At 44.6% G+C, this 12,766-nt stretch overlaps 1 protein-coding gene across 8 annotated transcripts in view; it reads right to left on the bottom strand.

Moving 5' to 3' along the window:
* Positions 1-12,766, bottom strand: part of CACNB2 (calcium voltage-gated channel auxiliary subunit beta 2) — a 243,637-nt gene that overhangs the window by 65,288 nt on the left and 165,583 nt on the right. For 6 of the 8 annotated variants that reach the window (XM_075211922.1, XM_075211925.1, XM_075211927.1 and 3 more), the window contains one exon: positions 6,898-7,017. In XM_075211922.1, coding sequence (XP_075068023.1) covers positions 6,898-7,017 — 120 coding nt within the window. Of the gene's footprint in view, positions 1-6,897; positions 7,018-8,142; positions 8,743-12,766 lie in introns of those variants that run through there. The other 2 variants (XM_075211924.1, XM_075211929.1) reach the window with 2 other exon arrangements.

The raw sequence follows: 12,766 nt of genomic DNA, 5'->3' as shown, positions 1-12,766 counted from the left end.
TGGCCCCGCCCCTGCGACGGAAATGACGTTTTGCCGCGGTGGGCAGGGCTAAAATGACATGATTCACCGCAAATTGCGTAATTTTGGGAAAACAGTAGCGGGGTGCAGGAGACTATACCTGCAGTATGGGGTGAACCTGCCCTTCACCACATCCTCTGTCTGTGATACAAATGAAACTACTGTCAGGGGTCAAAAAAACCTGCTAAAAGTCAGTCGCAAATTGTGAAAAAAAAAAAAATCAGTGTTCACATAGCAAGTCCAGGAACTTAGGTGTATACACTGACTGAATAAAAACTATATTTAAATAGAATATTATACTTCTTTTTTGCCTATAATACTTGTGTTCTAAATAAATACATTTATTGGTCTATGCTGCTTAACCACGAGAATATGAAAGCTCTGTGAAAGTCACGGGTAAGGGGGGTAAATTCTAGCTATCGTTTATCTAGAACAGTCTAAAACGGCGGTTCCCAAAATGTGCGCCGCGGCTCCCAGGGGTGCCGCGGCGCTGTCATTGTGGTGCCGCGGGCCAGACATAGCAAAAAGAAAGAACACAAAAACTTACCAATCCACCGGGCGCCGGGACCCTGAAGCCTCCTCTCTCCTGCAGCAGCTTGTCACTGACATCGATATTTAGTGACAGCTGCGGGAGAGAGGAGGCTGCAGGGTCCCGGCGCCCGGTGGATTGGTAAGTTTTTGTGTTCTTTCTTTTTTTTCCTATGGCTGGCGCGCGGCAGAGGAGTGAGAGGGATTGTGACAGGGGCAGTGTTGGGGGGCACAGCGTGACAGGGGCAGTGTTGGGGGGCACAGCGTGACAGGGGCAGTGTTGGGGGGCACAGCGTGACAGGGGCAGTGTTGGGGGGCACAGCGTGACAGGGGCAGTGTTGGGGGACACAGCGTGACAGGGGCAGTGTTGGGGGGCACAGCGTGACAGGGGCAGTGTTGGGGGGCACAGCGTGACAGGGGCAGTGTTGGGGGGCACAGCGTGACAGGGGCAGTGTTGGGGGGCACAGCGTGACAGGGGCAGTGTTGGGGGGCACAGCGTGACAGGGGCAGTGTTGGGGGACACAGCCAGACAGGGGCAGTGTTGGGGGGCACAGCGTGACAGGGGCAGTGTTGGGGGACACAGCGTGACAGGGGCAGTGTTGGGGGGCACAGCGTGACAGGGGCAGTGTTGGGGGGCACAGCGTGACAGGGGCAGTGTTGGGGGACACAGCGTGACAGGGGCAGTGTTGGGGGACACAGCGTGACAGGGGCAGTGTTGGGGGACACAGCGTGACAGGGGCAGTGTTGGGGGACACAGCGTGACAGGGGCAGTGTTGGGGGGCACAGCGTGACAGGGGCAGTGTTGGGGGGCACAGCGTGACAGGGGCAGTGTTGGGGGACACAGCGTGACAGGGGCAGTGTTGGGGGACACAGCATGACAGGGGCAGTGTTGGGGGACACAGCGTGACAGGGGCAGTGTTGGGGGACACAGCGTGACAGGGGCAGTGTTGGGGGGCACAGCGTAAAGGGGCAGTGTTGGGGGGCACAGCGTAAAGGGGCAGTGTTGGGGGGCACAGCATGACAGTGGCAGTGTTGGGGGGCACAGCATGACAGGGGCAGTGTTGGGGGGCACAGCGTGACAGGGGCAGTGTTGGGGGACACAGCGTGACAGGGGCAGTGTTGAGGGGCACAGCGTGACAGGGGCAGTGTTGGGGGACACAGCGTGACAGGGGTAGTGTTGCGGGACACAGCGTGACAGGGGCAGTGTTGAGGGGCACAGCGTGACAGGGGCAGTGTTGAGGGGCACAGCGTGACAGGGGCAGTGTTGAGGGGCACAGCGTGACAGGGGCAGTGTTGGGGGTCACAGCGTGACAGGGGCAGTGTTGGGGGTCACAGCGTGACAGGGGCAGTGTTGGGGGTCACAGCGTGACAGGGGCAGTGTTGGGGGGCACTGCGTGACAGGGGCAGTGTTGGGGGGCACTGTGTGACAGGGGCAGTGTTGGGGGGCACTGCGTGACAGGGGCAGTGTTGGGGGACACAGCGTGACAGGGGTAGTGTTGGGGGACACAGCGTGACGGGCAGTGTTGGGGGGCACTGCGTGACAGGGGCAGTGTTGGGGGACACAGCGTGAGAGAGGGCAGAGGAGGGGGGACAGCGTGACAGGGCAGTGTTGGGGGGCACAGCGTGACAGGGGCAGTGTTGGGGGACACAGAGTGAGAGAGGGCAGGAGGGGGGACAGCGTGACAGGGCAGTGTTGGGGGACACAGCGTGAGAGAGGGCAGAGGAGGGGGGACAGCGTGACAGAGGGCAGAGGGGGCAGTGTGAGAGAGGACAGTGTGTCTGGATGCAGAGGGGGCAGAGTGCCTGAGGGCAGAGTGTCTGGATGCAGAGGTGGCATTTTTGCATATAACTAAATAAGTATTTCTGTCCTGACCTAAATACTTATTACAATTTTTTGTCCCAACTACTTCTAAAATAGGACTGCTCAATAATTATTTTGGAGGGGTGCCTTGAAAAAAATTGGAGACTCTAAGGGTGCCGCGAACTGCAAAAGTTTGGGAACCACTGGTCTAAATAATGAATCTGTCTCTATGGTGACACCACCACTTTTCCTTTTTAGAAAGTTTGATACATGTAACCTGGGGACTTAATGATCATCTATATATCCTTACTGTCATTTCTACCCCAATGGTTATTTTGTGTTATCTGCTTTTTGAAATGTATTTTGCTTTTCCTTTGCATACTGGCCTGCGCCAACAGTATTTTTAGGAGCTAAAGGAGACAACGAATTTCACCAATTTAAAAACAAATAAACTACTTGTTTTCCTTTGACAGATTTTCATATAGGTAGTTATCAAAATCCCTGATTTTAACATTCAAATAACTGAACTTCCAGACAGAGGCTGCTGATAACGATGTAAGAGTTGGGCAGGTCAGCAGGGCTGGGATTTGTAGTTCTACCACGGCTGGAGAGCCACAGGATGCTCATCTCTGATCTAGATCATTTTTTCAGCCTTTTACAAACCACCACATGTTTCATTTCGAGCGTCAAATGGGGTCAGGCATTTTTGCAGACTACATTTATACTAATCCAATTAATTCACTTCATCATCAAAGCTTAGTGGTAAGTTCCCACACTGCATAAAAAAAGCTGTTGTCAGTATTAAACATGATTGGCCTAAAGACACTACAGAGACTTTAAATGGAAGGGGCTCCAGAACAGTATGTGTTACATGTGACTGGATGTGAGATGATTCTCCTGCTTTTATGGTTTATAGCAAAATTTCTATAGGTCCAACAGGCTAATCACATTAAATACTGCAAATTCATTTGATCACTCTTCATGATATTCTGGAGTATATACAAATTGTCATCATAAAAACTGAGCCAGCAGACTTTGTGAAAAATAATGTTTGTGTCATTCTCAAAACTTTTGGCCATGACTGTATGTCAATCATCCAGTTCAGTCTTTAAAAAATTTAAATAATTAGATTAGCTCATGTGATATCTAATCTTTAGAAAACAAAAGTAAATACACTATTTAAAACATATATATCAAAGGTTGTGCATTAATAGGCTGTATAGTATACATGAAATAACTGGCTGTTTGGGCAACAAAAGGTATTCAAAGACTGGGCAACCTAATCAAGGATGGCAACATCTGAGAGTTCCGTGAACTCCAAACGGAACTCTCAATTCCAGCAAGCGAACATTGGAGATACATACAACTCCGCTCCATTCTTCACATACAGAGGACCCTATCTACGGTCAAAAGGCCACTCACACCCTTTGAAACTCTCTGTACTCTTAAAAACACACCCAAACATACTATATCTAGTATTTACAAATTACTCATCGAAGAAAAATGTACCCACAAACCCTGTTTCATGGAGGCCTGGGAGAGAGACCTTTTGGATTTCACTGGGACAATCCAATGGCCAAAAGTTGTAATGGCTACTCGTGCATCCTCACAAGTTACAAATTTTGTTGAAACCAAATACAAAATTTTAAAGAGATGGTGCAGATGTCCCGAATTGTTAAATAAATGTTCGCCAAGAATATCTCCTCTTTGCTGGAGATTTAATTCTTTTGTTGGTTCCCAGCTCCACATATGGAGGTCGTGTCCTAAGATCTTCCCTTATTGGAACAAAGTTATTTACTTTTCTGAAAAGATCATGAGGACGGAGGTGCCGACTGACCCTGACTGACCCTGGTTTCTGGCTCTTGTCTCTATCTAGTATCTCTATCTCCTCATATAAAAAAATCGCTCCTTAAACACCTGAATAACGCAGCCAAGTCTTTGATTCCAGTCCATTGGAAATCTCCCTCTTCTCCCACTGTGTCTGAGTGGTTTTTTACCCGTATTAATATTCAGGTGTCTTTAGAAGAATTATCCCTCTCGACCTTTGAGTTTATTGCTACTTGGCTCAATTTAAAGAAACAGGCTGGAATTTAAAGAAACAGACGAATTTCGTATAAGATCGCCTCCTCCACATAACTTCTGAAAGGACACTGTAGTGCTCCCTCTCCATTGCCCTTTTAAAATGGTATCATTCTCCTATGACCCTATTAACCACTTCCTAAAGCTCTACCTTTGTTGATGATATGAGTTGTCACCCATCAATTTTCATTTTATTTTTTGAGCACCTACCTATCCCCCTTCCTCCACCCACTCCCTTTCTCTCCCATGTCTGTCTGTCTTTTCCCCAATGATTGTTTATGCTCTTATACACACAGAAAACTTTCTTATATTGCCGCCTTGTTATGTCTGTTCTATGCAAACCATTATTGTTAATTGCAGTTGATTATTTTTTTGCAACATATAAAGAATACGTAAAAAAATAATTAACTGGTGAGCTTATACCTAACTAAATACATCCACCATGCTCCCAATTGTTGGTGTTTCTCTAACTAGACAAGTAGCAGTGACTGACAGCTAGGCAGACTTGCTTTCAGAAATGCACAGTGTGGATTGGTTGATTTATACCCAGGGGCTGGGTCTTAGTTTTTAGACCCGTATGAGAGACCATTAGGGATTATAAACGTGTGGGAGGAGCTTCCGCTGTCTGTAGTGCTATAGAGGTAACAGAACTGTAGTGAAAAGTCAGCTTACTATGAACAATGTATTATACCTCCACAGTTCATATGTGAACACTTCAGTTTTCTTGCTTAGTGGTCCTTTAATTGTAGGAAAATATTTAAAAAAGTTATCGATTTCCAGTGAAAACAGCTCTGATAATGAAAAATCAGGACATGAGATCCCTACATGGGGATAACAAATTTACTTTAAAGGTGCAAAACAGTCCAGTAATAATCATCGGTAACCAGTGTAAATGTGAATTTGAGTTACAGCAAGGAAACACCAAGATCACTGAGCTGTACTTGTAATTGCTATGGCATAACGCTTCAGTGAGTTATGGCTGTAGCTGTCTCCTCATAGATCTCAGCTCACTGTCCTTCTGTGCACCAGTTGCCCCCCAGTCAGGATCTGTGTCCCTTTTACACAATGCCTCTGCTACCTGGAGTGAAAACATTTCAGATGCACCAATAAAAATAAAAAAAAAACAAAAACAAAACTTGGCTTTGATGTCATTTCTTCAGCTTCTACGGTGACAGCTAATTCCTGAGGTTATAAATATTGTATAAAGTCTGTCCGTGTACTGCAGCCGGCATCACCGAGCTCGATTCCCATAGCAACGCTGTGCTAGATTTACTTATTGTACAGAAACAAATCTACTCCTGCTGGAGTACTGCCTTATTGCTCCACAAGATCCACTTGTTATCTGTGGTTATTAGTTGGGTTATAACATGCCTAATTCCTCAAAACCACAAGCCCACTTTGCAACTTCTGTATTTTGGGAGAGTAGTGGAAGCTGGTTTAGACTTTGTCCTGTTTAGATCACCTGTGACGCTTTATACAAGCAATGTGACCTGTGCACACATAATTAAAGCACACTTGTCAACTACACAAAAATGCACATTAAACAGACAGCTAAACCGTAAATAAATAATACATTTACTGTGTGTTACAGTTTCTTCTATAGTCCCCCTTCTGCATGACATGGGCCATCTTCTGGGCAGCTTTAATTATGCAGGAGCATTAGCGAGAATGTGGCCATCCCATGTACTGGCAGGAGCATGCTCAGTGCGCACCAGAGACACATCCTGTGACATCATCAGCAGAGGGCTCTCTGTACACTGACCCTGAATGATCACATGACACCAGTGTCCCCACACCAACAGCCAATTTAAATGATGCCTAAGGCACTTGTGTCACACAAAGGGAGCGGGCACAGTTTTATAGCTGATTTTTCTTAACAATGATTTGAATATTAATACATTACATTGCTCATGCTGTACTAATAATGTTAATTATTTATTTTCAAAACTGCATGACAGGTACCATTTAAAGCACGCTATAAGACATTGCATCGATTTGCAATTCATATAATGCAACTGTAATCCATGTTAAATTAAAAAAAAGCAATGGGGGGAGTTCATGAAACCAAGAGGATTATACCTTATAAAATATATATATAATTTTTTCACCAATATAGTTTATGTAATATATGAAGTATATTTTTACTTAGTGATCTTGTGAATCATGCAACAATTTTTTCTTTACACCGTTTTCTATTAGAACAAAATAAACAATACTCACAAACTACAAATATTTAGTTCCAGGGAGGTGCAACATTTCAGAAACAGCAGCAGAAGAAGCTTTTGCCAGAACCGATGCCCCCAGACATTATCATAATTCTGCTCCGCCAACAGATTTATGCTGCTAAACTTTACAACGTTATTGCCAAGGGAGCATGTTGCCACCATAGACATATTTCGCCACCACCACAACTGGCCCAGTGCCTGGACCCACCAGCAGGCCTGCTGATTACAATATGTCCCTTTACGTACCTTGGCTTTCTCCAGCTGAGACTGGGCTTGACGTTCTGCCTCTCTCCGCACGGCCTCCCTGTCTTCTTCCAACGAGACATCAGAGTCGGATGGACGGCTGGTATAGGAGTCCGCCGAACCCTGGGGAGAGGAGAAAACGTTTTAGTGGCCGCTCAGTTACCACCTTTTATTGCGTGTAATACAAGGAATACACCTTGGGTACAGTCACTTATTCTGCTCCCATTACACAAGCTGTTTGGATTGTTAATTACAAGGCATGTAATCTTGTTGAAAATAGATCTTGATGCTCCCTGTCTCTCTGCATGCTCATTTGTGTATTCCCCAACTTGATTTCAGATCAAAACAGACTAAACAACACATGCTATTAACAAACAGTTAAAAGGGAAAAAAAATATAACAAATGTGTTGTGTGGGCTAAGTATTTCATCTACTGCCAATCAGCTATGGCTCCAAGCACCAATTGTTAACGTTTCCCTATGTTTTGTAGCACTTCTGTTCTCGTCCCCTCCTGATTTCAAGACGGTTCTTTATTTTGGATATTTACTATGCTTCGACCAGTACAATGACATTGTCTGATTCATATATATTATGGCCTGCACACCTAATTATGTCATATAATATCAATACTAGCCACAGTGATCTACAAAACCCAAAATGCAGCATACATGTGTTTATGACTATATTAATTTAAAAAAAAGAGGGAGGGAAATTCATCACAGAAGCTTACACTCTAAAGGAGATTCAGAGATGAAATAGTACGGTATGCCTGCTTTAGTGGAGTGATCAATCCAATATATTGTCACCTACACTAACACTAAAAAGGTTAAAACTCTTCCCATTTTCACAGAGAGCATCTCAGCTGTGTAGGTATAATTAAGTGACGATCATCTCTTTAATAAGACAAATAAAAGCCACAACAACACAGAGCAATGGTTTGTCCTACTTCAATTGTAGTGTTTCTGTGCTCAGTAAGTACATTTATGTTTATATGCAGGTTTGAGCTGTGGATCCTATGTAATATATTTATATACAACATCATAACGAAGAGTAAAACATCACCTATGTAGGTATTTTTTTTATATAGTATCAATATACAAAGAAGAACACCAGAACATTTGCTACAGACATTGGTGGTTATCTAACCTTGCATCAGGCTAAATATAGCAAACTGTCAAAACCAGCACATCACAACTTCCCATCTAATCTCTCGTCACAGGTAGAAATGAGGAAATAAATAACGCTTACACAAATGTCAGAATTCTTCAGTCGTCCTCCTTTGGCTCTTTTTAAAAGCCTAATCCAGGTGGCCTTCATTAGCCAGACTAATCACTTATTGTGCCCAGCAGTGGCACACCGAGGAGATTTTTGCTAAACAAGTGCATGGAATAATTTGCAGAACAACATCCTTTTCCCTATCCATGTTTCCTTGTCAGCTCCAGTACCAACCAACCAGAGCAACTTCAGGGGGGAGATGTTGTATCCCTCTTTTATTCCAATCAAAAACGTCCATTAAAAAGAGAATTAAGAAACAGAAAGGTCATTTAAAGAGAAGTGCAAATATGTCTTCTTGCATTCATAGTTGAGATGCTGAAAGCAGGCAATCCTACATCACAAGCAACAAGGTGAGAGAGCCCAAACTGCTCCTGGAGAATGGAACTCTTTTGAAAAATAAAAATCGTGGGCACAATGTATTCACTGACATTTGCAAGTGCAAAGTTCAATCAATCTCTTTAGGGATCTGGTTGGGGGACGGAGTCTGGCATCACTGAGCATGCTCCGTATCCTGTCCTTACGCAGATGCTCACATCACACCGTGCTGTTAGTCTTTGTCAGATTGCTATTCTCCACCTCAAGGGTACACAGCCCGAAAATAGCAAGATGATCGCAGTACGGGAGAGCTGGGAATCTGCACCACATGTAATAAACCTGCTCTCACACTGTACTGTGTTTGCAGATGAGTATTTATTTATTTCATCATAAATGAGACCAGCTTTAACAAGCTGCTTATTGCAGCAGCTTGCCCTGCACAAAACATGGCATCAAACTACATTTTGTAAACATAGTGTTTTCAGGAGAAAATCAATAATGCACTAATATTAACAATACCAGGGTTTAGCCAGTTCAGAATATTTAGCTAGAATTGATTAACTTCACTCGCAGGATTTTATTTAACACTGTATGAAAGAAAAAAGGTGTCATTAACACCATGGAGGAAATAATGGTAACAATGTAATCTGCAGATGATTTCTATACATTTAGATAACTCCTGTAATAGCATGCTCTGGTTGTTTATATACGAGGCAGGAGAAATGCAGAGGATCATTTGTTCTCTTAAATTGCGCCTATTTTTAAGGACAGCGCACACATTGCAGCTGTCAGAAATATGCAAATCATTCAATGTAGACTCCTCACCTCAAAGTAATTGCTGCTGTGGTTTTTGGAGCACCCTTTTAATTATTTAGTATTTTCCCTCTTTTCTCCTAAAATCCACAAATGTATGTGATATATCTGTCAGACGACTTCCCCGCACCTCCTCGCTGGCTGGGGACGGACGTCTTCTCCCTGCCGAACGCCCCATTGCTAGGCAAAAGGGACGCTAATTCTGGCGGTCACGAGGCGCATGCCACCCATTGCCATGGCAACGGGACACGCTCCTCGGCTTCCTGTCGCCGTTCAGCACGTCTGACCGCCGTCCACCAATGATCAGCTTCCCTCCTCTATTTAATGCTGGCTCTGATGCCATTAGGGTGCCAGAGCAACTAGTTTACCTAGCCTCCAGCACTCTTCATGTTTCCAAACATCCTGCCTGGTATCCTGTGTACGGACCCGGCTCCCAATGACCTTGAATTGGATATTCCTCTGGATGTATACCGCATTCTCTGGAATTGACCCTTGGCTTGCTGACTACTCTTTGGTTCCTGATTCTGTACCTTATTTGCCCGCACGGTTCCTGATCTCAGCCTGTACAACCACGATTTTCACCGCCATCTCGCGGATATCTTCCTGGGAGGGCCACGACCTGCACGTCATTTGCCGCGAAATCCAAACTCCCTTGCGGGGATCCCTGGTAAAGACCAGCGGCGTGATAGACTCTGCGCCTCCTAGTGTAGCAGAGTCAATATCCGCAGGTAGCCGCATTCCTATATCGTGACAATATCTCTCATGGCAGTAAATTTTAAGCGACATATTGAATTAGCTTGGCGGTCCACGATTACGCGCCGGAACCGCATTAACGCGGATTTTCCTTCGCACCCTACAGGGTTGTGAAGTGAAATCAGCGGTATTGTGGTACTGTATTACTTTGAGTAAAGCCCAGGGGAAGCGTAATCGCGGGCCGCCAAGCTAACTGAATATGCCCCAAAGTGTCACAATTTTACATTTTGAATTTATGTTTACACGGGTTTATTGGCACATATGAATGCACATTTGCAATGAAATGTGCTATGTTGAAGCAAAAGGAGCAGGGGCGAGCTGGGCAGGGGGGCATCGGCCCCCTGGGCTGCTCAGTCTAACCTCTATTTGGGTCGGTCGCCCCCCCCCACATAAATACAATATTACCAGCGGCGCACAGGTGGCCGCATCACATGACACGCGATGCGGCCACGTCATCAATGACACGGCCGCATCTCGTGTCGTGATGCGGCCGCCTGTGTGCCCCCCGGGCTGAAGCTCGCCAGCCCGCCCCTGAAAAGGAGTCCCATTGAAAGCTGTGGGCAGGTTCCCATTACCCCCACTTCTGAGAAGGTGTAAAAATTTGGACTTGTTGCGGGATTAAAAAGTCTCTTTAGCTCCCACTTAGCACGAATCCATCCAAATACGTGCACTCTCCACCTCTTGGAGTTTTTTTAGAACATACTGCAAAATTAAATCTTATTTATATATTTGTAAACAGAATTGGGCGATTTACTGCAGCTATATTGACAGAAAAACAAAACAAAAAGAACAAACAGTATTTTAGGAGAAAAAAATGGAAACATTTCTATTAATGAGGGGTCAGTATTAACATCCCACAAACCTAAGCACAGATTAATTTTTTAAACCAGGAAGTGGGAGTGCGTAGAAGTGTGAGACCACTAGGTGCAGTGCACTTTGCATATTCAAGATAACATACAAAGATATAGAAGAAATAGAAATTTGTATCCTGTTTACAAATTTACATGTTAGAGTTATTTTGCACTTTCATAAATTCCCTTTTGTATCCTGTTCAGCTACAAGTTACTTGTGTTGCTGTAGACAGGCAATTTGAAATACTGGTGTAATAACTGAGATAATGAAAAAGTCAACACTAGACACAATAATTGGACAGTTGGGAGACACGATGGCCTCTCAAACCGTTTCTATGTGTGGATCACTCTGGACAGAAAAATGTTCATCAGTCACCAACAAAATATTTTTTTACAAGATCTTACAATAAAAATATGGTAATGTCTATGTAGGGACCGAAAATAAAGTATATGAAAAAAAAAGAAGCGTCTCAATTACATCATTGCTTTCCTGCTATTTATTATCAGATAAAGCACAATTTATTAGGTTGCCACTTTGCTCCTCTTAAGTCTGTACCTGCTACACTGAATCCACAAGGATTCGTTTTTAGGGGTTATGATGTTGTATTGACCCGTCTGCAGCCAATCATCTTCCTAGGAAACAGTAAAATCACTGTAACACAATAACACCCATGAGGTTCGGGGTCCTAGTGATCTTATAGCCTGACTTCTCATGAATAGTGGAGCATCCCACATAATGGGATGACCAATTGAGATTCCTGGTATGATCTCCAACCAGTTTTTCAGAAAATCTCAAAGCTCAGAGAATGTAGGTGGACCATATGTATATTACAATGCAACTGTCATCTATTATTATTATTTTTTTACCGGTTATTATGATAATAATGATAATAATAATAAATAATAATAATGTTACCTACCAAGTGAATGCAGCTATTGTATGAGCGGATCCAATTTTCAGCCTATCAACTCACTAGAAACTAGTGATATCTATGAGGGCCTCGGTGCCTTATGCTTTAACAATATCATTCGATTCCAGTAAATTGTTAGGCTACATTCTCATGAATACTGGTTATTCCCACAGGCTGCCACCACAGTGGATAGCCAAAGCGTTCACTTTAAACAACACCGGATCAATGGTCCAGTTTTAGCTCGACTTACTACTGTATTGCACACCTTTCACAAAATATTTTACTTTTCCTTGTCACAATCTAACACAGTACTTTGACTAGTGCTTTGGAAATGGTAGGTTACAGTGGTGTGCACTGTGTCTGTCAGATGGGGTGACAGTAGGTAACAGTGTTATGCACTGTGTCTGTCAGATGGGGTGATGGTAGGTTAAAGTGGTGTGCACTATGTCTGTCAGATGGGGTGAGGGTAGGTAACAGTGGTGTGCACTGTGTCTGTCAGATGGGGTGACGGTAGGTAAAAGTGGTGTGCACTGTGTCTGTCAGATGGGGTGAGGGTAGGTAACAGTGGTGTGCACTGTGTCTGTCAGATGGGGTGATGATAGGTAACAGTGGTGTGCACTGTGTGCGTCAGATGGGGGGACGGTAGGTAACAGTGGTGTGACTGTGTGCGTCAGATGGGGTGAGGGTAGGTAACAGTGGTGTGCACTGTGTCTGTCAGATGGGGTGAGGGTAGGTAACAGTGGTGTGCACTGTGTCTGCCAGATGGGGTGACGGTAGTTAAAATTGGTGTGCACTGTGTGTGTCAGATGGGGTGAGGGTAGGTAACAGTGGTGTGCACTGTGTCTGTCAGATGGGGTGATGGTAGGTAACAGTGGTGTGCACTGTGTGCGTCAGATGGGGTGAGGGTAGGTAACAGTGGTGTGCACTGTGTCTGTCAGATGGGGTGAAGGTAGG

This window comes from Mixophyes fleayi, chromosome 5 (genome assembly GCF_038048845.1).
Source record: "Mixophyes fleayi isolate aMixFle1 chromosome 5, aMixFle1.hap1, whole genome shotgun sequence".
Classification (NCBI taxonomy): domain Eukaryota; kingdom Metazoa; phylum Chordata; class Amphibia; order Anura; family Limnodynastidae; genus Mixophyes; species Mixophyes fleayi.
This window is presented reverse-complemented; position numbering and strand designations above follow the sequence as displayed.